General features: G+C 31.1%; 3 protein-coding genes across 3 annotated transcripts; 1 reads left to right on the forward strand and 2 right to left on the reverse strand.

The window, feature by feature from the left end:
• Positions 1-5556: 5556 nt before the first annotated feature.
• On the forward strand, positions 5557-8696 carry LOC107413456 (glucan endo-1,3-beta-glucosidase). Its single transcript, XM_016021410.4, has 4 exons — positions 5557-6052; positions 6135-6710; positions 8089-8371; positions 8473-8696. Exons 1-4 carry the CDS (start codon positions 5603-5605, stop codon positions 8499-8501), a joined length of 1338 nt encoding a protein of 445 aa, XP_015876896.2. The 5' UTR covers positions 5557-5602; the 3' UTR covers positions 8502-8696.
• A 1194-nt stretch (positions 8697-9890) lies between these two features.
• Positions 9891-11354, reverse strand: LOC107413455 (zeatin O-xylosyltransferase). Its single transcript, XM_016021409.4, has one exon. It carries the CDS (start codon positions 11352-11354, stop codon positions 9891-9893), a length of 1464 nt encoding a protein of 487 aa, XP_015876895.3.
• Positions 11355-14326: 2972 nt separating this feature from the next.
• On the reverse strand, positions 14327-16168 carry LOC107413553 (zeatin O-xylosyltransferase). The gene has a single exon (XM_016021534.4). The coding sequence runs from the start codon at positions 16058-16060 to the stop codon at positions 14585-14587; it is 1476 nt and encodes a 491-aa protein (XP_015877020.3). The 5' UTR covers positions 16061-16168; the 3' UTR covers positions 14327-14584.
• Between the last annotated feature and the right edge of the window lie 11337 nt (positions 16169-27505).

Here is a 27505-nt window from a genome sequence, read left to right on the forward strand (position 1 = left end):
TGAAACTTTGTTTTCAATAGTAGTATTGAAGGTGTAGATTTAAAAGTATGTACTTTTGTTTGAGAGAAATTTTAATTTTTTTTTTCCCTCTTCCACAAGGATAGTGGAAAATCTTAAAATGTGTTTTTGACCTTTTTTGGTGTTTCAATGATTTAATATTTTAATATATATATTTATTTATTTATGTTTGAACACCGTCTATGCATACCTTTTATTTTAATAATATAATGTCTATTCTTCTTCTCTAATTTCGTTCGTCGCAAGGTTCTTTTCAACTGTTAGTATTTATACTAAATTATCAAAACTGTAGTTATGTCAAAAGAAGCAACCTATTTTCTTATTGAAGTGAACATATAGAAAGGAGGGGCTTTATAGAATAATAACATATTCTTGCTCATTTTTCCACCAAATTAAGTACACCACTTGTAAGAAATCCAACCATCTCAATGGTCTAATCTGCACACTCCAAGCTTTCTCTACCAGCTAGCATTGAAGAACTGCTGCATCGATGGCGTTAAATCGATCCCTTCATTTTTATTCATCAATCAGCCAATTTGATCTGTACATCCAACAGAGGATCATCGAACAAATGTTACGCTGTGAAATGGGCTTCAAGGCCTCAACCGGCACCGGAGTCATATCTTCCACACTTACGACAGGGCTTCATAAACTATGCAGTTCAGGATGGTTCAGCCGCTCAGGTGGCCATGACCGAATTGGAATTGTTACCAGGCTGGATCAAACTCTTGCCAGGAGACTATCTCAAAGAGCTCTCAGACTGTTTAACGAGCAAAGTTGGGTAGATCAACCGGATAGAGCAACGTCCATCTTCTACTACAAGTGAGCTGCCCGGCCACTGCTCACTTCTGAATGGTGGCGATAGAAAGAATTCTTTTATAGGGAAGCCTCTAATGAGGTAAAGTTCATTCTTATGGTTTTGCTAATTACTTAGGTTCTTTTTTCTTTTTCGCTAAGATATATAGGTTTTGTATTTTGAATATATCTTGAACAGTATTAGATTTTTCTCAAAATAGAAGATGACGATTGTGGAAATTATTTTAGTATCTAGATCTAGTGGGCGCATATATATATATATATACACGACCCACATTTCAAATACTAAATGAGATACAAATAAAGAGGGCTAAGAAGATTAATTTCTATACATAAATATATCATTAAAAATTTTTGTTTCATGAAAACAATTTTTATCAAATAAAATAAATCATATTAAGATGAAAAAAAAATTATATATATTGTCATACTAATTTTTCTTAAAAAATTGTCATACTAAGTTAGAAAAATCATAAAGAAATTTTTTTAAAATATATCTTTTTATTTAGCAAAGAAACATAGATCCCTAATGTTTGAGCAAATAAATTATGACCATAAAAACAACTAGGATTAAATTTAGTAAAAAAAAGAAAAAAAAGAAAAATAGTTAACGTGATGCTTCACCCAATATCGATCCAGAAGCCAATAATGACGGGGTAGAGAACTTGTCGTAGAAGATGGACGTTGGTCTATATCCAGCCGTCTACTCAACTTTGCCCCCCAGAGAGTCGGAGAGCATGCCAAGCTAGTCTCCCAAGCAAGACGCCGCTCCTGTCCGGTAACAACTCCGTCAACTAGAGGACACCGGAGCAATGGAACCGTCCTGAGAAGCATAGTAAACAAAGCCCCGTTGAAGCTGTGGAAGATATGGCTCTGGTGGAGGCAAAGGCATCGGAGCGACTACCACGGCGTATAAGTTAGGTGATTCTGCGTTGGAAGCATGTATCAAATTGGCTCTGTAAGGCATGGTTTTCTTTCTCTAGCAGAAGGATGAAAATGAGTGTGTGTGTGTGTGTGAGAAAGAGTGAGAGGAAATGAGCAGAATAGTGGAAATGAGAAGTGTGGTTTTCGGTCTGCGTAAAGTGTCTGTATTTATAGATCAAAACTTTGAGATATTTATATTTTATCCCAAGATTTTCTTTTAATCTAACAGCTTCATCTTTGCAGTCCATGTAAGGTTGAATATAAAAGCATCTTCAATCAATGGGAATATAGATTGCTAAAAAATAGCTTAGAAAATTCTTAATGCTAATATCCAAAAAAATAATTCTTTTTTTTAAAAAAAAAAACTTTGACAAAAATATATTCTTTTTTTCAAAAAAATAAATAATACATACATTATTAATAATTTTTTTTACTAAAATATTATCAATGACTTGCATTTAAGACAGAATGATTAAAAATTGATTCTTGGGATTAAATGACCATTAAATAAACATCTATGTCACATAATCTCTTCCAATTTCTTCACTACATATAGAAAAAAATTCATATTCCCGTTAAACATGCTCCAACCTTTATGAGCTATGATGGAAAATATATCATATATAAATGTATAATATTTAAGGGGTATGGGAGTGAATAACAATATGAGAACTTGGAGACCCTGCAGGGTAGTGAAACCGCTCTGTTAAGGATTCCAAGTTAGTTTTAATCTTTTGTCATTACCCAAATTGAAACGGCTCCGTTTGCATATTGGCCACATGTGAATTTTGGTTGCAGAAAAGGTTATGCAATTAATTAGACACATAGAAGGAGGTGGGACCCATTTCTGCATGAAACTGCCTTTTTCTTCTTTCTCATCTGAGTCACCTCAAAATTTTTTCATGCCGTTCACACCTGGATTGTATTTCATAATTAACATTTGGAGTGACCATGTGCACCTGGACTATGAAACTGTTATTGTTTCAAAAGCAATATACACGTATATATATACATATGTGTCGTCGTTTTGATTATCAGACCGATTCCTTTAAAAGGTATCCTAGTGGGGTTTGAGATATGAGCCCTTCTAGGTATCGCATATGGTACGAAATAAATTTCCTTATCTTGCATTTTCTTTTATGATGGAATAAACATCATAAATATTGGATAGTTTTAATGCCTTGGTAGAGAATAGCATAGAAGGAGATGAGAGTAATCAACGTAGCTCTCTTTGATGTGTTAATGGAAAAGAATAATAAATGCAGCGAAAGTTAAAGGCAAACTTTAATACTAAATGCAATTTTTGTGCATTTTACACTCTTAAATGAGGAAATGAAAAAGTTTCTGGCCCTGGATTATATTTGTTTTATGACCGAAATTTGGCCCAAAGCAAACAAGTGGATGAGGAACGCTTAGTGCTAAACAATTTTCATTCTCATATTTATCCTTTTTCATTCCTTAAAAGAAAAGTGAATCATTTTTTTATTGTTAACTTTCACACATCTCATTATGTCCATTTGTCAATTGCGTAACTCGAGGGCTATCTATTGGACTTCCTTACAAGTTTCAGCTAAAATTAGATTGTGTTTTTAGATAACCAATGTTGGGCTGCAATATCACCATTCTTGGTCCTAATTTTTATTTCTTCAACTAATCCAACTGCCTACTCTTTTTCAAACTAGCAGAATATACATAATAATACATGTTAATCCGGACTCATACACTTCAAATTCTTTAAACTGAGTTAAATATGTGACCTCAAATAATGGGCTGTCTTCACCCAACTAGATTTAGAACAACTGTTGGGAGATACTTCTTTTTGCAATTCCAGAGAGATTCTAAATCCAACCTCTAAATAAATTTCTTGAAATGTCTAAAATTTCTTTCTTGTTCTTTTTTTTAAAATTTTATTTTTTTTTAATTAACTTATCTTCTTCTCCATCTCCACCTCACTAGCAGCCACTAGTGTCCAAATCATCAGTAAGCGGTGGGAGTCCCTTGGCAGTTGGCAGCCATTCTACATTTTTCACTTTCAAAGAAGCTTTTTTTTTTTTTTTTTTTTTTTTTTTAATCACTCTTATATGGGCAGTTCAAGGCACCTTTTGAGCCCTGCATGGGCCACGTAAACGGTAAGCCTGGTTCGTAATGCTAAAGGTTGGGTCAACCAAGTTGGCAAAACACAGCCCAACTAAACTAAAACCTTCTCCAATCCAAAACTTTCTTGAAAACTAAAAAAATAAAAAATTTTATATTTTTAAAAAACTAAATTTTAAAATCCTTTTTTTTTTTTTTGGTTAAGAAGTTTTAAAATCTAGTAGGTTTGCTAATTGGAAGCCATCTTCAGTGGATGCTTGTTAAATTTTAATTTTCTTTTATATAGTCTCTACTCACATTGTCCTTTTCCTTATATGTTTAATGTTAACGAAACGTGTTTATTCTTTCTACTTTTGTTTCTAATAATTGATTGAGCTTTGTACTTTATACGTATGCTTTCATTACTTCAATATGAACAAAGAAATGAAAACCGCGTAAGGCGCACTAAAAAACAGAGAGAAGTTGCTGCTTTTCCAGACAGGAAACGCCACCACAACCTTTTTAAAAGATTAGGACCGACGACAACCCACGGAATCGAATATTAATTAGTGGCTCTGTGTGTGTGTGTCTTTGTCTTTGTCTTTTACCTTGGCTTTATGTTTTGTAATTGTAATATTGACATTGTGGTAAAAAACTAAGGTGGTCTGGCTTGTTTGAAACTTTGAACCGCGTTCACAGTCGGCACCAATACAAATACGATTTGCTTTTTCTCATCTTATTCTTGATAAGGGAAAAAAAAGTCTCATTTGGTGGGTCCAGAGTCTACACTCTTCTTCGGCTTCTATCTTTGACCCGGAAACTCACACCAGCTGTCTGTCTCATTAATACACGGCTTACTCTCCTACTATGATTATGCACCCCTATTTATAAATATACAAATATCTTAATATTTATTTTATTTATTCAAATTTTAATATTGTTTCCTTTATCAAATATAATCGACTTTTTCAGAAAAAAAATAATAATAAATTGTTTGGCACAAATTATATACATTTTTAATGGAAGATTTTTAAAGTTTTTGAGGTTGCTAAAGAATGGCATTCATTGAAGCCAATTGTTTAATAAAAGTAAAGGTAGATCTGATTTTCTGCTTTGGCATTAAAAGTAGTTGTGTAATAATAAAAAAGGTAAGAAGTAGTTGTAACGTTACTTCTTTTTTCTTTTTCTTTTTTTCTTTTTTTTCCATTATGTTCTTTCCAATCGTAGTATATTGAAGAATGAGAGATTTAAATTTGGATTATAAACCCCCCAAAAAATAGTGGATTTTACTATTTTTTGTATATAAACTACTCAATTGTAGTTGAAACTCTTGCACTTTTAAGTATATTTATATTGGTTAAATTGGATTTAATTAAAAGAAAAATCAGAAAAAAGGAAAGTTACAAATGTTCGGATAAAATCCAGACAAACATATATGTGAAGACAAAACGGATTCCACTAATCTTGGTTGAGTACAGCATGTAATTGAGTTTAAAGATAAAATCCAAATTCTTTTCTGTTCTTTTTCTTTTTCTTTTCTTTTTTTTTTTTTAAAAGAGACAGATAAAATTCGAATTCTGTTATTAACAATATACCTAAAAAATGATAAGAAAACCATAAATTTAGCTTATAATACTTATTAATTTTTCTTTAAGAAAAACCACATGGCATTACCCAATTGGCCCGTTGTCCTATATCCCTCCACTATTAATTTTCATTTTCAGACAGCCTCTCATTTTCTTATTCATCTGAAGCAGCAACAACTTCAACCATGTCTACCCTCCACCTCTCGTTCCTCTTCCTCTTCCTCTTCCTCTGCCTCTCCTCTACCGTACACTCCATCGGCGTAAACTATGGAACTCTCGCAAACAACCTTCCACCGCCGGCACAGGTTGCCAACTTCCTCAAAACCCAAACCATCATCGACCGTGTCAAGATCTTCGACAACAACCCGGACATCCTCCGTGCTTTCGCTAACAGCGGCATCGCCGTCACCATCACCATCGGTAACGGCGATATCCCTAGGCTAACCACTCTTATAGAGGCTCGAAGATGGGTCGTTGCCAATATCAAACCATTCCACCCCCAAACCCGAATCAATTACATTGCCGTTGGAAATGAAGTCCTCCACTGGGGAGATCAGAACCTCATCAGCAATCTCGTTCCTGCTATGAAAACCATTTACCATGCTCTCATTCGCGAGGGCATTAATGACATCAAGGTTCAAATCCATGTTTCCGTATTTTGGAATTTTTCCGATATTTCCATGGATACTGATTATTTTTAAAACTTATTTCTTATAGGTTACTAGCCCGAGTTCATTGGGTATTCTCCGAAGGTCGCAGCCACCGAGTACAGGTCGGTTTTGGCCGGGCCAGGACAAGCAAGTATTAGCACCCATGTTGCAGTTCTTGCGCGAGAGCAAAGGTCCTTTCATGGCGAATCCGTATCCGTATTTCGGTTACTCTCCGAAACAGGAGAACTACGCGTTGTTCAAGCGGAACCGTGGAATGCCCGACAGGTATACGGGGATAGTGTACACCAACATGTTTGATGCTAATATGGACGCCGTGCATTCGGCGATGAAAGCTCTGGGCTATGGAGATGTGAATATTGTGGTGGGCGAGACCGGTTGGCCATCGGTGTGCGAAGGACCACCGTGTTCGCCGCAGATCGCTTCGCAGTACAATTATAATCTGGTAAACCATGTTGAGTCGGGGAAAGGAACGCCGTTGATGCCCAACAGGACGTTTGAGACCTACCTGTTTGCTTTGTTCAATGAAAATCTTAAACCCGGTCCGACCGCTGAACGCAATTGGGGTTTGTTTCAGCCGGATTTTACTCCGGTTTACAACGCCGGGGTTATGCGCAATCAACAGGTTTGATTTTTATTTTAGATAAATTAATTTTATTTCATCAAATTACATTGATATCCCTTCTTCTTTTTTTTTCCTTTTTTTTTTTTTTAGTTTGGATATTTTGCAGATGAGTTCATGTTCTTGTAGAAAATGCAAAAGCTGTCTTTCAGATGTTGTTTTTGTTAGAAATTTTTTTATTTTTTATACACAATCTTTTAAAATTTTGCGAACATCTAAATTTTCACTTTATATATATATATATATTATATTTAAAATATCGTTTCCAAATGCAGTTGATATTTTTGCATATTTTTTTTTTGCAAGCAATTTAAATCTCTCTTTTGAAGTTAAAAATAAAAATTACATATGTAAAATTTTTAATAATTGTGTAGAAGTATCTTACATTAAAAAAAAAAAAAAAAAGGGGCTGCGCAGGAAATAAAGTAGATAGGGTGCTAATATATGTTAGATTATTAATTTTTCTATTCTATTATTATCATTTTTTTTAAAAGACAAATGTCCATTATTGAATTTGGTGTGTACTGTGGCCTGTGGCAAAAAGCAAATAATTAAAGCAATGTTTGGTTGGTGACTTCTTAGGAGGGACCGAGCAGCCTACTGAAATTCATCATAGATATCATAAAACGAAATCATAATTTTCTTATGAGGGTCCTATTTTTTTGACTTTGTTGCTATTTCTTTGAATTTTATTTAAGAACTATTTTTTATTTATTTTATTTTTGAGTTTGTTGCTGTTTTTTTAAATTTATTTAAGAATAATCTTTATGAGTACATGGTAGATACACAATTAGTTTATTTATGTTTATTTTTCTTTTTGGTTAATAACTTTTTTGATAAATGTCGACGTTAATAACTTGTACACGACACCATACTCCCAACTATATTTCTTATTTATAAATTGCAACCATATTTATTTGAATATTGCTGTTACCAAAAAAAAAACATTTATTTGGATGTGCTCATCACTAGTCTGTTTCATCCCTTAGCTATCATTTTCACATTACACTATCTGATTAGATTTTTTTTTTTTTTTTGAATATTGAAAATTAAGTTTTCAAATTCCAAATCATTGTATGAGGAAACCGATGATCTGTCTCCCATAAATACTATCTTATTAGATCTGAACGTTACATCACATGATTTCCAGCAAATATTTTTAAATATTTTATAATATAGTCACCTCTGCTCTGCAGCTAATCAAGGCAAAAAGCCAAAAAAAAAAAACTTGTCCTACTCATAATTGCCAAAATCAAAAACTTTTGTAGCGCAGAAGACAAAGCACATGGCATTTTATTATTGATTCCAAAACTTTATATTTTTAATTCAATTTTTTTTTTTTTTAATTGTCTAACGTTCAAATCTGTTTAATTATTTATAGGGCGGTAGCAGCGGCGGTGGCGGCAGTGTCGCACCGGCACCGGGCCGGAAATGGTGCGTACCAAAGCCAGGGGCCACAAATCAACAGCTTCAGGCCAACATAGACTACGTCTGCAGTTCGGGCTTGGATTGCAAGCCCATTCAGCCCGGTGGAGCCTGTTTCAAGCCCAATGATATCCGGGCCCACGCTTCCTTCGTTATGAATTCTTATTTTCAAGCCCAGGGTCGTCACGATTTCAACTGTGATTTCTCTCATACGGGTGTCATAACTTCCGTAGACCCAAGTACGTCAAAAATTTATTTTAATTTTTTCTTTTTTATTTATTTATTTATTTTTATAATTTTCAATGTGGTTAATTTCTAATATATGTGTGTGTCTGTACAGGTTATGGTACGTGTAAATATGCGTCTTGAGAATGGATGAGGATGGGGAAGGAGTGTGATCGGTTAATCTTATTAGATATACTCGATAGGGATTTTTACAAATCACAATCTTATTGTTAATGAAATATTAATAGTCTCTTTTGCATTGTTTTATCTTTTCGATATTCTTCTTCTAACGCAAGAAAAATGTCCATCTTAATACAAAAGGGCAATTTCGATTGTTTATGCTTTGTTGTTCTTAATATTGGGTATTAAAGTGATCTTTAAGAGTATGCATAAATGATAAAACCAAACTCTGTTTCTTTTTGAAAACCTAACGAATCAATAATGGATATGTAAAATATGTTAATGCAGTTGGCTATTAGAAACTACAATATAAATCAACAATAATATTACCAGTATCTCCGGCTAGAAAAGAACAAACGACGCATAACAGTCAAAATGACAATCATACAAGTCACTTCATTCATGCTTTTCCATAGTGTCACTAACAGACCAGACATACCAAATAAGAGAGGAAAAAAGACAAAATGGAAAATGTTCACTTATCAGTGATTACGACAATTGCTTCCTCACAAAGCTTATGTCCTGTGAGTACTGGTCATGCCATGTGACTTCTGTCTCATCTTCTAAATTTGAGATGCGAAAGCACCCTCTAAAGGTAAACGACGATAGCCAATGGCCAAAAAATATGAACAAAATGAGAAGACCTTTATCACTAAATAATGAGCTGAAATGATGCGATATAATTGCTACATGTAAATTTTCCTATTTTCCTCCTGAATTGGATCCACGTAGATTTGGAATTCACAAGTTGTTACATGTAATTGTTATGCAATTCTGTATAGTTTTTAATTATTTGATTTGAATAATCTATATTCATATACAATGTAAAATAATATAGACCATATAAAATGATTGTTAAATATTCAAATTTTGAATAATTTGTGACACTTTAACATCCATAAACCGATTAAAAAAAAAAAAAATTTGAAGCCACCAAGAATTCCACACAACGTATTATTGTACATAGGCTCTTCATTATTGTTGCTATTCCCGGGGCTCCATTAATTATCAGTCTATTCCCCACCATTTAGTTGAATCGTTGATGGTGAATAGTTCAAACAATCCCAAAAAAGAAGAAGAAGCCAAAACTAAGAAAATTTTTATCTAATTATTGTGGAAGAAACCGATACAAATCCAAGTAGATGTGTGCCATGGAACATGAAGATAAGTGGTTGGGAATGAAGGAAATGGCAAACACGTTGAGGAAGAGGAGATAAAAAAGAAAGAAAGAAAAAAAAAAAAATTTTGATGAGCGGAAAACAAATCTATATTATTAACCATATTTTCTATCACTAACTTAGAACCAGATTTTTATTAACCAAATTAAAGAGAACAAATTCATAATCCAAAAATCTATCTGGTAATATGGGCAAGGAATGAGTCGCATTCCAAGCGAGAAACCCCTCCATCAGCAGTAGCACTTCGAACTTTGTCACCCAAATCTTTAGCTCTCTTCCTCATCTCATCTCCTTCATCCGAGCCCATTAATCTCCTCAAAGCTTTGCAAATCTCCGAGGAGCTCACCACTTGGTCTCTGCGTGCCCATTCCTTTACATTCACACCGATTTTAAGCACCTCTGTTATGAGCAGAGCATTCATGGGTTGGTCCGAATGCATTGGCCATGTTGCTATAGGAACTCCATAGCTAATGCTCTCCAAGCAAGAGTTCCATCCACAGTGACTCAAAAATCCACCTGTAGATTTGTGCTGCAGAATTTCAAGCTGTGGAGCCCAATCTCTCACCACCATTCCCTTTCCTTTCACTCTATCCTCAAACCCTTCCGGAAGCTCATGTCGACCTTTTTCACTTTCTACAAAACCATCCTTTTTATGATCTGCATCTGTGAATACCCAAATGAACTTTGTCTCACTCAGCTCCAACCCCAGAGCAAGTTCTTTAAGCTGTTGATTGTAATCCCCAATTGAAATTGTGGTTCCGAAACAGATGTACAAGACAGAGTCTGGTTCTTGTTTGTCAAGCCAATCAAATAACCATTTGTGTTTTCCATTAATGGAATTTCTTCCATTCTTTGAATATGTTACCAGATGTAGAGGCCCAATTGTCCAACCCCTTTTATCGTTCCGTTTCTCCACCAGAAGGTCAAGAAAAGCACCGTCTATCACTCTGCATGCGTTGTATAGATGTCCCAAAGCAGATAATAATTTCATAAACTGGCTTTGGCGAGTTATGAAATCTCTAGTCTCGTAGCTAAAAGCTCCTTCAAGAGAAGGAATCTCAATTGGGTGTTTAATATTTTCAGCTAATTCACTAGGAATTGGAAGAAATTTCTCTGAGCTCGCAGCACAAGAAAAGCAAAAAACAGTGAAAGCAGGGGTGGGTTGGAAAACGTAGGTTTCAGCATTGGTTATAGAAATAGCATCTTGTACTGCAGAGGAAGTTAAAGCATCGTGGATGATAGTAATTCTTTTGGCTTTGGAAGAGAGCTGGTGGATAAGCGCACCAACTGGTTGACGAAGGTGCTCAGTGACATTAAATAATGGAAGAAGAAATTCAGTAGAATTCGAAGCTGGATCAGGGAGGTACGGAGGAATTGGGAAGTCATGGAATTGGATTTCTGATAAATTCAAATCATGAGCTCTGGTTCTTACCTGAGAATTGTGAATGGAAGAACCGGCGTAGTGGACAGGTATTTTGCAGGAAGAGATAAGACATGAGAGTTGCAAGAGCTGGTTCATGTGGCTGTGAGCTGGGAAAGGAACCATTACCACGATAACCGAAGCCTCTTTGACGCTAAGATTTTCGTTAAGGTTTTCATTTTTCTGCTCATGGTGATGATGATGATGACCTGTAGCCATTGATGAACCTTGGATTGCGTTATTGCATATGAAAGCATGCAAGAAACCAAGTGTAAGGGTAAAATATATAGTACTTTTGAGCTTTGTCTATCTCAACTTTTATTTTATTTATGTTTGGTGAAATTCTTAGATTTAATTTATATGGTGGTGATATGTGTACCTATCTTAAATGAGCAAAAAGAGAAATGGATAGATTTTTGGTGTTCATTAACAAGCTCATCAAGGATAACGTGGGGGATACTATAATTCTTTTATTTTTCATTTTTGTGCTTTTTCATTGAATAATTTTTTCTTTGTTACTGTTATTTCCAACTGAAATTGATATACTTCTATTTCCAAGTCAAAAAATAAACATGCTTAAATTTTAATAATCATGTACAAAATATCTGACATTGCGTTAAAAAAAAAAAAAAAACAAACAAACAAACGAAAAGCTCACAAAAATAGATAGGGCGTTAGTATAATTGACTGTATATAAGATTTTAGAACGTATATTATATTGTTGATTTATTTTATTTTATTTATTTATTTATTTAAACACAAGTGTCCATAATTGAATATGATGTCCATTGTGGGTAATCATTTTTAGCCTTTTTTTTGTTTTTTTTTTGGGGTAAAGCCGTGGGTGTTTATCGGTGACTTTTTAGGAGGGACAGAGTAACTTAAAATTCATAATTAATCGTGTAATATGAAATGTTTACCAAAAATAAATCTTATAAAATGAAATCATAGCTTTCGGATAAGGGTACTATTTATTTATTTTTTGTTTTGCTTTGATATTTTAGATGGGGGTTTGAAATTTGAAATTATTTTCGAAGATACTATTAGGTTTCACTGTTACATCACATGATTTCTGACACTCATGTTTAAAAGGTTGGATTTTATCAGAAATAAAGCTGAGTCAAAAAAATTACTGCTTTTAAAAGGGAGGAGTCTATCACAAATAGAAAATCTACATTGACAAAGATAACAGAGAAGATCTTATTTTATTATTTTTATCCTTTTTTTAGCCAAAAAAATTAAGTATTATTTTATTATTTTGGTCCCTTCTAATTGAGTATTCTGTAATCTACAGTTTTATTTTATAATTTTTAATGTGATTAATTTCTAATATATGTGTGTTTGTGCGGGTTGTGGAACATGTAAATATGTTTCTTGAGAATGGATGAGGATGGGGAAGGAGGGTGACCCGCTAATTTTATTATATATACTCAATAGGGATTTTTGCAAATCATGATCCTATTGTTAATTAATGTTAATAATCTTTTTGCAATTGTTTTATATTTTGATATCCACAATATAATTTAGTGAATATTATAATTAGTATGACCACAATATAATTTTGCAGATTTTTTTTTTTTTAAACTATAAATTGAAAACTAAGTTTTATTACATAAGGTGCACCCAAGGATAATTCCTGAGTACACTGCTGGGACTATTATTCATGTTATGTGACTTCTGTCTCATTTTCTAAATTTGAGATAGAAAGCATCCCCAGAGCTAAACGAGGACAGCCAATGGCTGACCAGAAATTACACCTACGAAATTTCAAATTCAATGATAAAATATCTTAGGTTCGTGATAAATATTTGTGTCACTTAAATGAATGGCATTCTGTGATAAACATATACTTTGTCATTAAATTTTACGATCAGCTACAAAAACATTAAATTTATACCTGTGAGCCTTTAGCATCGCAGATACCATTACGTGACTAGCATTCTTATGCCACTAAATTGGTTTAATGATGAAATTTATACACTTAGTGATACACAGCTGTGTTGCTGAAGGCCAAATTTGTTGTTGTGAGGCCCATAAACATGAACAAAAACAAGGTACAAAGTACAAAGTACGAAAAACCTTTATCACTGAATAATGAGCTACAATGATGTGAATGTGATATAATTGTTTCATGTAAATTTTACTCAATTGGATCCTAGTATGTTTGGACCTGAAAAGTTATTAATATAATTGTTATTCCTATAACTTTTATTTATTACAAATTGAATGATTTCCAAGAAAAAAAAATATTATTATAAATTAAATAACCTGTAATAATGCAGAAAGTAATTTTTACGAAATAATTATTAAATTTTTGATTATAAATGGTTAGAAAGCCAACTAAGCCGATTGCATGACTATGAGATGAGGTAGCGGAAGAGACGTAGAAGAGGTGAACATTAGCCACTTAATGGCTGTCACTTCCAGGTCTGGCACTCTCAATTTCAAAGCTTTTGATAAGGTTCGTACTTACTAGTCTTGTCCTTTTCTTTCTTGCTTAACTGTGTCCCTTGTTTGGTTTTGCAAAGTCCTTTATTTGTTGAGCTCTAGGTTATATTTGATCATAAATGATCTGTGAAGCTTTAATATCCATACGCCGTTTACATAAAAAAAAAAAATTCCCATTTAAGCCCACCACGACATCCACACAACATATTGTACATAGCTCTCCATTATGGTTTTATGTTTGTTATGGTGGAAAAGTACGAGGATGGAAAAAGATGAATGAAAAAGTGAAAAGAAGAAAAATAGTGTAATTATTTAATCAGGAAGGAAAAGAGAATGGATAAAAAAATAAGGGATAATTTTTTTCTTTAAAAATAATTTCTCTATCTAAGGATAAACATTCAACAGATATAAAATAACGCAATTTATTTAGTTTTTTTTTTTAAATTTTTTTACTTCTATACCAAATAAAAAATAAAAAATAATTTTTTTATCTTTCATGTTATACCAAACTATAGGAGCAAGAAATATGAAAATTTTCCAACCCTCCAATTTTTCATTACTCTTTCATTGTCCATCCTTTTTATTTTTCATCCCATCTCTCCTACCAAAGAAAGGCTTATACCAGGGTTCCATTGATTAGCTTATTCCCCACTATTAGTACAATTTTTTGTTTTTTATTTTATTTTATTTTAATGGAAACTAGTAGTTCAATTGTTGATGGTGAATAGTTCAAACAATCCAAAAGCCCAAAATAAGCAACTTGTATAACATTACAGTCAAGCAAACAGATACAAATACAAGTAAATCTGTGGTTTGGACCGTGAAGACAGTGGCAGGGGATGAAGGAAAATGGCAAACAGGTACAGGAAGAGGGAATTAAAAAAAAATAAAAAATTAATGAGCAGAAAACAAATAGATATTATAATTAATATCTATCATCAATTCGGAACTAGATTTTCATCCACCAAATTAAATAAAAGAAACGAATTCATAATCCAGATCTATCTGGTAATATGGGCAATGAAAGAATCGCATTCCAACCGAGAAACTCCTCCATCAGCAGTAGCACTTCGAACTTTGTCACCCAAATCTTTAGCTCTCTTCCTCATCTCATCTCCTTCATCCGAACCCATTAATCTCCTCAAAGCTTTGCTAATCTCCGACGAGCTCACCACTTGGTCTCTGCGTCTCCATTCCTTTACATTCACACCGATTTTGAGCACGTCTGTTATGAGCAGAGCATTCATGGGTTGGTCCGAATGCATTGGCCATGTTGCTATAGGAACTCCATAGCTAATGCTCTCCAAGCAAGAGTTCCACCCACAGTGACTCAAAAACCCACCTGTAGATTTGTGCTGCAGAATTTCAAGCTGTGGAGCCCAATCTCTCACCACCATTCCCTTTCCTTTCACTCTATCCTCAAACCCTTCCGGAAGCTCATGTCGACCTTTTTCACTTTCTACAAGACCATCCTTTTTATGATCTGCATCTGTGAATACCCAAATGAACTTTGCCTCACTCAGCTCCAATCCCAGAGCAAGTTCTTTAAGCTGTTGATCATGATCCCCCATTGAAATTGTGGTTCCAAAGGAGATGTACAAGACACAGTCTGGTTCTTGTTTGTCAAGCCATTCCAAGCATTTGTCTCTGCCATTAATGGAATTTCTCCCAATATTCTTTGAATTATATGTTACCTGGTGTAGAGGCCCAATCGGCCAGCCCTTTTTATCGTTCTGTTTCTCCACCAGAAGGTCAAGAAAAGCACCATCTATCACTTTGCATGCATTGTATAAAGTTCCCAAAGCAGATAATGATTTCACGAACTGGGTTTGGCGAGTTAAAAAATTTGTAGTCTGGTAACTAAAAGCTCCTTCAGTAGATGGAATCTCAATTGGGTCTTTAATTTCATGAGCTAATTCACTAGGAATTGGAAGAAATTTCTCTGAGCTCGCAGCACAAGAAAAGCAAAAAACAGTGAAAACAGTGGTGGCTTGAAAGAAATAGGTTTCAGCATTGGTTATAGAAATAGCATCTTGTACTACAGAGGAGGTTAAAACGTCGTGGATGATGATAATTCTTTTGGCTTTGGAAGAGAGCTGGTGGATAAGCGCACCAACTGGTTGACGAAGGTGCTCAGTGACATGAAAATATGGAAGAAGAAATTCTGTGGAGTATGAAGTTGGAGGAATTGAGAAGTCATGAAATTCAGGGACGAAAGGAGGAATTGGGAAGTCATGGAATTGGATTTCTGATAAGTTCAAAGCATGAGCTCGCGTCCTCACCTGAGAATTGTGAATGGAGGAACCGGCGTAGTGGACTGGTATTTTGTAGGAAGAAATAAGACATGAGAGTTGCAAGAGCTGGTTCATATGGCTGTGAACTGGGAAAGGAACCATTACCACGATAACCGAAGCGTCTTTGATGCTAAGGTTTTCATGTTTCTGCTGCTCATGTTGATGTTGATGGTGAGTAGCCATTGATGAATCTTGGATTGCGTTGCGTATGAAAGCAAAAAACCGGGGGTAAAATATATATTACTTGAGCTGTGTCTTCCTTAATTTTTCATTTGTTTTCGGTGAAATACTTAGATTTTAATTTATGTGGTTGTAATATGTCTACGTATCTTTTTTTCTTTTTTTGTAATAGATATGTGTACGTATCTTAGATGAGATAAGAGAGAAAGTCACTAACAAGTCCATCGAAAATAACAGGGAAGATATTATGATTCTTTTTTTGTCTTTTTTTATTGAATAATTTTGTTCTGTTACTATATTTTTCTACTTTCAGCAGATATTTTTGCATTTGTCTGTACATAGTAATTTGCATTATCTTTCCAAGTCAAAAAAATAAAAATCACATGCGTAAATTTTGATAATTGCGTACACAATATTTAACATTGCAACAAAACAATTCAAAAGCTCTGAAAAATAGATTAGGTGTTTTTATAATTTACGTATATAGAATTTAGAATGTATATTAGATTATTAATTTACTATCTTTATTTATTTATTTATTTTTTAAACACAAGTGTCCATAATTAAATATGATGTCTAATGTGGCTACTTATCTGTTTTTTTTTTTTTTTTTTTTTTTTTTTTTTTTTTGGGGGGGTGGTAAAGCTGTGTGTATTTATGTTTGAGCAAAAAGAAAACGATTTAAGTAATGTTTGGTTGGTGACTTTGTAGGAGGGATCGAGTAACTTAAAATTCATAATTGATCTTGTAAAATGAAATATTTACCAATAAAAAAAGATTTTGATATTTGAGATTGGCGTTTCAAATTTGAAATCATTATTGTTGGAAGAAACTATTAAATTTAACCGTCACAAGACATGATTTCTAACACGTTTTCTATTACCAAAAATAACACAATGTTTCAAAAATTTTGCAATATATCATTGCAAAATATATATGTTAATGCCACAAGCTTAGACTCTGCTCCACATAGCATCATTGCCATCCTGAAAACAAGGCTTCATGCACATCGGAGGGTTGCCAGATAAAACCCTTCTGACGTTTAAGTTGATATCTAAGCTAGATGTAACATTAGAAGAGAAGAAGACAATGTTCCTCTTTTTGGTGAATAGGTTGTTCCTTTATATATATATATATATATATATATAAAACAATTGGGTTCTTTTATATCCTAAATTTTCCATTTTCCTGTTTTTGATAATGCTTAAAAATGCATTTGAAACCCCCTATAAAGCAAGACTATACTAAATAGTACAGTACACGTTTGGTGTGCCCAAAGTTGTACGAAAGTATACAATTTACACTCTATCTTGCACCGTTAGATCCAGCACCCCCGGTTCAACTCGCACTAACTCATGCCGATTTTATTTTATTTTATTTTTAAGTTGGAATAAGAATATAAACATTTACTTGAAAAATAAATACTCAAATAATGTAATTTTAGATTATGTAATTATTTATGAAAATTACATGAGTGATAAGAAAAATGACAATTTTAAAAAATGGTATTTTTAGACTAGGTATAATAAAATTCTTTCATAACTGTCATAATAAATTATAATCAAAACTCTATTTATAAAGTAATTATTTGAAGAAAGAACTCATAAGCAATAATGATAAAATCAAGAACTCATAAGCAATAATGATAAAATCAATTTATCTATTTCAAAAAATGTAATTATTTATAAAAAGTTAGAAGGAATAATATTAAAAATCAACTTTATTTTAATAAAAAAAAATATTTTTAGTCAAAATTTATAGTTTTTCATGATCCTACACCAAATAATATACTACAATTTAATTCAATACAATAAAGTCTTACATATCAATCATATCTTCGGAGTCTTTATCCCGTAGCTACTATCTTCTTTGGTCTTGTTTCCAAATGGGTTTTTAACATGGAAAAAAAAGGGCAGTGTTATTGCCACGGAGTAAAATGCACCTAGTTTCCACTGAATTTTAATGCTCTATTTTCTGCAGTTTCCATTTTATCCTTATATAATGAGGATTGTCAATTTCCTTTTTCCTCTCATAGTTTTTTATTCAGTAATGTCAAATGTTTTTTTTTTTTTTTTTTTTTTGTGGTAGTTATTTTCTTTTTCTAGAATGAGTTCCTTATTTTATTAGAATGGATTAAGATAGCATGTAAATCTTTTTTAGCATGTAACGTTCTAAACTTCCAATTATTTACACTTTGTAAAAAAAAAAAAAAAAAAAAAAAAAAGAAAGAAAAGAAAAGAAAAAACCATTTGTTATTAAAAAAAAAAAAATTGAATGAGAAGTGAACGAATATATACGCAAATTATTTTCGAACATTATGATAAAATCATAAAAATTTAAAAATTTACATGCGCTTGTTAAACGTTAAAATTATGATATGATATTTATTATTTTCAATTTCAACAAAATCTGAGAGAAAGAAGTCATTAAAAATGCGTAATATTCACTACAACTTTAACAAAAACTGAGAAAAAGAAGAGGACATTACAAATGAGAAAAATAAAGTTAAAAAAAAAAAATTTGCATTTTAAAATAGGGCGAAAACAAGTTTTTGCACCACGATGATACCATTTCCCTGGAAAAACCCATCCTTTAGCTTTATCTAATCCTTGCCTACCATTTCTTTTGTGGTTCCACGCAACATTGCTATATCTTGTCATAATAATAAAGCTACACTTATCTCCTATCTGCCTTGTATTTATTAGCAATATACAAAAATACTGTTGGGGGCAACATTCCCTATCAATAAATGGGCGACGAGCATTTATTATCGTTCAATTTGTATAATTTTATGTAATTAAATCATGATTGGCCGGCCATTCCCTATTAAAAGAAGAAAAAAAACTCGAATGATATGATGGTATCTATCAGCTGATACCACTCCAAGTCATTTCGTAGCATCTGTTACAAATTTGCCAAATCATCCTCCCTAATAAATTTCTAATTTTTCAAAAGAGTCGTATTGTTTTTGGTTTTGTGCCTCCAGAGCACCTTTCTCTTTCTTTTCCCATCTTTTTCTCTGGTTTATGGACAAAACTATCTCCATTTTTATGAACAATACCTTGAAAATAAAATTTATCTCTTCTTAAAGAGTAATTATCTGTTAACTTAGATAATTTTAAAAAAAATTTTAAAGTTATCTGTTCTTAGTATGGTAATTAAATAATTTTTTTTAAGAACTACGAAAACAAAACAAGATTTGATTTTTGTTCAAACTGAAAGGGTTGAGACTTCAATAACATGAACAGAAACTCCTCAGTCTCATCAATCCATGGATAACTCTTCTCTTTCACCAATGGACCACAGAACTTGCCAAATCACCGAATACAAAGCCAATCTCTTATGTGTTTGACAATCTTCCATGACAGATTTTACAGGAGAGAAAAACAAAAAAAAAAAAAAAAAAAAAAAAAATGAAGGAAAAAAGAAGAAGAAGATTTTGAGCTTTCTAATCTTTCTATATTCAGTTTTGGGAAAGGCTTGAAAAATTTACAGAAAGGGTTTTATTTATTTTGTTAATTATAAATTTTTTGTTTACCTTTAAGCTTTTGTTCTTGTGAATTTACAGTGGAGATCATAGAAAAATCAAAGTTGAAACCCTGAGAAGAAAAGGCGTGCAGATGGTTTATGTTTCCAAAGAAAATAAAATAAAAATCAATTATGTTGAGTTGATGTAGCAAATTGTCACAAATGATTTGGAGTGGTACAATCTGATATATATATATATATATATATATAGTGAAGAAAATATCGATGTCGATGGAAATATCGATAGTATAATTTTACGGAAATATCGATGGAAATGTCGATATCGATGGAAATATCGATAAAGTTACGGAAACTGTAAATTTTTAATTTAGAATACAATTTTTTATATATGAGATAATTAATATAATAAAATTATATAAAAATATAATAATTAGAATACAATAATCATAAAATATTCTATAAATATAACAAATTATTTATAAGTGAATAAAATATAAAGTTAATTCACATCAAAATATAGAAAATTTAACAGATAATAGTAAGATACAAGAAATTCTCAAATATAATCCCTAATACATTATTAATACCAAAAAGGATTTCTTGGTTCTTCAAATTGATGGTCATATCTTGATGTTTCATGTGTATAAAAATAGGCATTCCAACTCATCATATTAGATAAATTTTCCATGTAATTGTGGATGTGCCAAGTATATCTTTCTCTATCAGTCCCAACCAATTGTCCAAGTGGAGGATAGTGTGGATTTATCCAATGAGGAGTATAACATTCATTTTGAGACATAGGATGATTGAAGATATCAACATCGTAATCTCTGTGAGGATTATGTGAGCTCATTTGACCAATTGGATACACAATTGGAATCTCAGAATTTCCAGATTGAGAATTAACTTGTGTATTTAAATTCATTGCATCCAAAGAGTTAGAAAGATAATCTTCATCATGTTGATTCATCATCGAAGTGCCATAATGGCTTCTTGAACCAGTGTCTGCTGTTTCAGCTCCATGATCAAAATCCTGTGTTGCATGTCTATATTGATCTTCACCAGTAAATGGGCTTAATGGTTGTTGACTTGATTCTCGATAGTATGTTCCACTCCCACCTCCACCTATATTATATCCTCCTCCTCTATTGCCACCACCACCACCATCATCATCATCATCATCAAGATTAACAACATCATCATCATCTTCATCCTCATATTCATTTGGTTGAGAATAACCACCACCAAATGTTTCTACACGATGACTAAATCGTCTAGTTGAAGGCCTTGTCACTACTTCAAACGAATAATTTCCTCCACTATCACTGCTCATAACTTCTTCAGCAATAACATTGTCAACATTTATCCCTAATTGTGAAGCATGCATTACGACTCGAGGATCTGGATTGCCTTCATCATCATCTAAGTGTGAATTCTTAACCCATTAGGATTATCTTCATCTTCACCAGGATCAGCTCCAATTTCAAGAAGATCCAAATAATCAGAATCTAATTGCGGTTGATTTGTTAATTGCATATCACGTATCCGCAATTTCATATTATAGTAGCAAAAAACCAATTTCTAAAGTTTTTCATATGCGAGCCTATTTCGTTGTTTTGTGTGTATTAAAGTGAAGGTGCTCCAATTACGCTTGCATGCGGATGATGATACAGTTTGTGACAAAATATGCCTTGCCAATTTTTTGAGCATTGGGATGCTATTACCATACATTGTCCACCATTCAGCTGTATATTTCAACATTATAAATCAAAATATATTAAATTTTAAATATTAATAAATTTTTTGATATTAAGCACATCTTTTTATAACAAATAATTGAAATGCACATACCAGGTATCATTGCCGCTTGGGCGGCAATTGCTGCACGATCACTAAACCATTTTCGTGCATCTCTAAAGCATATTATCTATATGTAAAAATGAAAAAATTATAAAAAACGTTATTATTATGTTACTTAAAAAAAATAATAAACAAAATCTTACTTTATTTCCAAATTGAGATATATGATCCGAATTTGGATATAATGCTACAAAGACATCATGAACAGCTTGTACGAGATCTGAATTAGTGCCATTCCTTCTTTATACTGGAATCATGGATTTAGAAAGTATGCTACAAAATAATAATAAAAATTAAATCTAATATATAAATTATAAGACAAAATATTAATTAATAATAAGTAATTGACATAAAATTACCAGCCATATGGAGAGGATGAGAAAGTGTATTGTTCCATCGAATATCTATGATGTCTATAATCCACTGAGTTCCTTTTTGGTTATTGATTGCATATCTCATTTTTTGAAAACAATCATACAATATTGGCATCGTAGGTATAAACTCAGCATCAACAATTCGCAAAATATTATATAATGGCTCATATAAATTAACAACGTGAGTAATAGAATCTCAAAAATGATTATCAAGGATAAGTTTCTCCACTTTTTTACCTGCTTTTGTTCGACTCAATTGATGTTCAGCCCATGCATCGCTTGTAAATACTTCTTTTAGAGAAGCTTTCTTTTTAAGGAGACTATTTAAAGTAATATAGTTTGTTGTAAACCTTGTTGCTCCTGGTCGAACAATGTCTCCTTTACATATATCTAGCATTAAAGAAAGTAACAAATTATGATTATAAATATAATTGGTTATCATTCTTGCACGCTGAATGATCCTTGCAATACTTTCATGCTTTCCAATATCCTCAAATATAAAATCAATACAGTGCGCAGCACATGGTGTCCAATACAAGTTGTACTGTGTCATCAATTTCTTACCAGCCTTTACGAATGCAGAACCGTTATCCATGACTGTTTGCACAAAATTGTTCTTGCCCACTTCATTGATAACATTCTCCAAAAGTTTGTATATATACTTATAGTTTTTGATTTTATCCGAGGTATTAATTGACTTAAGAAACACTGATAACCCTTTGCAATAGACCATAAAATTCAATATGGACAGCTTAGTTAGTCCTATCCATCCATCGCACATAATTGTACAACTATATGTCTTCCAGTTTTCTTTAAACTTTTCAATATGCTGTTGCATCTCTTTATATTCCATGTCTAGATATTTTTCCTTAATTTCATATAGAGATGGAATTTGAACTCCCATACCTGATTGTTGAGCACCAACGATCATGTTTTTGAAATTGTGCGATTTTGCTTTTGCAGGTGAGATATTATCATAAATAAAAAACTTTGCTACTAGTCTTCCCAATGCGTTTTTCATACCACCTTTTGTCAACACATCTTTTATATTTTTTTGTTTTGCACCGCATGACTTATATAGCGAAGGTGCAAGTGCAACTAGAGAAAATTTTTGATATTGTTGTCTATGAATGGGCTCCCTTACACTTGTTGCACAATAAAATTGAGCACATGGTTGACTACCACCCTCTCGAGAAGATCCTGATCCTTGACCTCTAGGGTTAACAAAGTTCCTTCCTTGTTCTCCTTCCAATATGTCTTGTTTAGATGTATGGACTGCAGCTTTATATGAGTCTCTTTCATCAGGATGCATATCTGCTGGATATATACATATATCATCATCATCATAATTACTCCGAGATAGAGCTAAGTTACCCCATAATTTATTACGAATATCTTCCTCCATTGTCTTTTTTTTTTTTTTTTTTTCAATTTTTCATGTTCTTTCTTCCACAAATAATGGTAAATCTCTTTCTTCACTTCTGAAGGTACATTGGAGCATTTTTTGACATTACTTTTTGGATCAGAATATGCTAAATGATACTTTAATCTTGTTATTCCACCACTTTGTATTTTATGGTTACAATATTTGTAAATTATACCATACTTATTACCTCCAATTGGAATACAATGTGACCAAGCTAGATCTGCTTTTCCGCTACTACTTTCCATTTTTCCTTTTAATAATCATACATAATTATTAAGTTAATAACAATATTAAGAACAACAATAAGAATAAGAAAAATAATAATAATAATAACAAGTAAAAAATAATAACAGTAATAATAATTTTAATAATAATAAGAATAACAATAATAACAATATTAACAAACAACAATAATACCAACATTAATAGTAGTAAAAATAATAACAACAACATTAATAAGAAAAATAATAACGATATTAATATTCATGATAATAATAATAATAATAATAACAATAATAAGAAAAAGAATAATAACCATAATAACAATATTAATAATAATAATAACAATATTAATAACAATAATGATAATAATAACAATATTAATAATAATATAAATAATAACAACTTGATAATAATAATAATAACAATAATAAGAAGAATAATAATAACCATAATAACAATATTAATAATAATAACAACAACATTAATAGTAATAACGATAATAAATATAATAACAATAATAATTAGAAGAAGAATAACAATAATAATAATATTAATAATAATAATAAACAAAAAAATAACAACATTAATAATAATATTAATAATAGAAATAATAATGACTATGTTAATAATAATAATAACATCAACAATAATAACAATATTAATAAAAATCATGATAATAATAATAATAATAATATATAAACAATGACAACATGATAATAATAATAATAACAATAATAAGAAGAAGAAGAAGAATAATCATAATAACAACATTAATAGTAATAACGATAATAAATATAATAACAATAATAATTAGAAGAATAATAACAATAATAATAATATTAATAATAATAATAAATAACAAAATAACAACATTAATAATAATATTAATAATAAAAATAATAATGACTACATTAATAATAATAATAACATCAACAATAATAACAATATTAATAACAATCATGATAATAATAATAATAATAACAATATCAATAATAACAATATTAATAATATATAAACAATGACAATATGATAATAATAATAATAACAATAATAAGAAGAATAATAATAACCATAATAACAATATTAATAATAATAATAACAACATTAATAGTAATAACGATAATAAATATAATAACAATAATAATTAGAAGAAGAATAACAATAATAATAATATTAATAATAATAATAAACAACAAAATAAGAACATTAATAATAATATTAATAATAGAAATAATAATGACTACATTAATAATAATAATAACATCAACAATAATAAGAATATTAATAACAATCATGATAATAATAATAATAATAATAACAATAATAACAATATTAATAATATATAAACAATGACAACACGATAATAATAATAATAACAATAATAAGAAGAAGAATAATAACCATAATAACAATATTAATAATAATAATAACAATATTAATAGTAATAACGAGAATAAATATAATAACAATAATAATTAGAAGAAGAATAACAATAATAATAAACAAAAAAATAACAACATTAATAATAGAAATAATAATGGCTCCATTAATAATAATAATAACATCAACAATAATAACAATATTAATAACAATCATGATAATAATAACAATAATAACAATAATAACAATATATAAATAATGACAACATGATAATGATAATAATAACAATAATAAGAAGAATAATAATAACCATAATAACAATATTAATAATAATAATAACAACGTTAATAATAATAACGATAATAAATATAATAACAATAATAATTAGAAGAAAAATAACAATAATAATAATATTAATAATAATGATAAATAACAATAATAACAACATTAATAATAATATTAATAATAGAAATAATAATGACTACATTAATAATAATAATAACATCAACAATAATAACAATATTAATAACAATCATGATAATAATAATAATAATAACAATATTAATAATAATATAAATAATAACAACATCAATAAGAATAATAACAATAATAATTAGAAATTGTTAAATAATAAGCACAATTTTAATAATATTTGTTATTAAAATGCTTACTTTTGATGATCAAGAAATTGTGAATTGAGATTTTTTTTCTAACGTGGATCTTCCAAAAGTTCTTCCTTTTATGAATATAAATGTTGAATAAAGAAAGAAAAGAAGATTAAAAACTAATTACTTCTGTGAAAACTTCACGTGCACTCAATTTCATTTTTCTGAAACTTTATGTTTACTCTCTTTATGATTTATGCTGAAACAGAGGATTCAAAACATCAAAATATGGCTGAACTACTATACACGCATTCTTATACTACACTCATTTCCTTACCTCTTCAAAATTATAAACCACTAAAAAATAAGTTGTCTCGTGAATGTTTGTACTTTTAAAGTTAAACAAACAAAAAAGACAGTAACATACTTGCCTGTAATAATTTTATTTTATTATTTCTCCCCGCAATTCTCTCATTGTATTATTTGTTTCTGCAATTTTCTCGTGATTTTTTTCTTTCCATCACTTTACTTTTTCAGTCGAACATGTGAATTTACAGCTGTAAACTTTATTATTTTTTTCATTTCAAATTTTTTTCCTATACTTTCGATATCCTACTCGATTAATATTTTGAAAAAAAATCAAAAAAATCAATCATTCCTGCACTGCACATTCATTCATGCATTATCATTCACATTTTATTTCCTCAATTTCGGCCCTCACACTTTCATTCACTTTTTTTTTCAAAGCCAATAACAACCCAAAAAAAAAAAAAACAAAATTCCCAATTTCGGCCCTCTCCCTTCTCTTCTCTTCTCTCTGTGTATCCCCCCATCTCTTCCCCCCTTCAGTTCTTCTCCCTTCCGGCCGATTACCACAAACCAAACACACACACAAATCAACACAAACACACCCAACCAGTCCGGCCGATATATCCCAAAAATTTCCACCTTCTCCCGTCGACAACCGGCCGTTCTTTCCACGTTATCCACCCAAAACCCAAAATTTTCACCCACAATGGACCATTCCATCGACTTCCATTAATTCCTTCGACAAGTGGATGACACGTGTGCAAGAAACTTCTCCCCCCCCCCCCTGTCTGTGTCGGACGCGGTTGACAACGGAAACTGTCGCCGACATTTCCACCATCTTGACGATATTTGCTTCCCTGTATATATACAGTGATGAAAATATCGATATCGACAGAAATATCAAAGGTATGATTTTATGAAAATATTGATAGAAATATCGATATCGATGAAAATGTCAATAAAATTATGAAAACTATACATATTTTTAGAATATAAATTTTTACATATAAAATCATTAGTATAGTAAAATAATATAAAAAAATACAATAATTAGAGTACAATGATAATAAAATACTTATCCAATTAGGCATATATATTAAAATCCTATATATTATACAATAGAAAAACTAATAATGTTATTTATTTGTTTATTTTTTTGGTTTTTGAATAGATAAAATTAAATTAAACACTAAAAGAGTGGACAAAAAGATAAAGAGGAGGGATGTGTATTGAGATGCAACAATTCTATAATCTTTAAAAACTTTAGATTTTCTAAAAAGATCCGTAACTACAACTTAGCCGAACCAATTAATAAGTTGGATATTTGAGCATTTTAAGAGCCTATAAAGAAACCCAATATAACATTATCATATTATTATTTTATATTATTTTATTTCTTTTTCCTTTTTCCCCCATGTGGGAAGAAAGATTTTTTTCTTCTCCTTTCTTCTTCTTCCTTTTTTCCTTTCATCTTCTTCCTCTCTCTCCGATGGCATCTCTCTCCCACTCGTTCTCTTTCTTTTTCTTTTTTTGCTTCTTCTTCACCTATTTGGACAACTCCTCTCCCACACACACACACACACACTCTCTCTCTCTGTCTCTCTCTATAGATTTGTTGCTGAACAAATAAGGAAAAGAGGAAAGACTGCACTGGACCGACAACCTCAAATTTTCACCGACATTCGAAATTTCCATAAAAATTAGTCGAAAAAATGAGACTTCCATCGATTTCAGTCGACAACATTGATATTTTGTATTATCGCCGGCATTTTCATGACACCTC

The sequence above is a fragment of the Ziziphus jujuba genome, chromosome 8 (assembly GCF_031755915.1).
Source record: "Ziziphus jujuba cultivar Dongzao chromosome 8, ASM3175591v1".
NCBI classification, from domain to species: Eukaryota; Viridiplantae; Streptophyta; class Magnoliopsida; order Rosales; family Rhamnaceae; genus Ziziphus; species Ziziphus jujuba.

Coding starts and splice junctions, on each gene's coding strand:
- LOC107413456 (XM_016021410.4), top strand. CDS start 5,603: ATGTCTACCCTCCACCTCTCGTTCCTCTTCCTCTTCCTCTTCCTCTGC. Junction 6,711..8,088: donor GGGTTATGCGCAATCAACAG/GTTTGATTTTTA, acceptor AATTATTTATAG/GGCGGTAGCAGCGGCGGTGG. Junction 8,372..8,472: donor CATAACTTCCGTAGACCCAA/GTACGTCAAAAA, acceptor GTGTCTGTACAG/GTTATGGTACGTGTAAATAT.
- LOC107413455 (XM_016021409.4), bottom strand. CDS start 11,354: ATGGCTACAGGTCATCATCATCATCACCATGAGCAGAAAAATGAAAAC.
- LOC107413553 (XM_016021534.4), bottom strand. CDS start 16,060: ATGGCTACTCACCATCAACATCAACATGAGCAGCAGAAACATGAAAAC.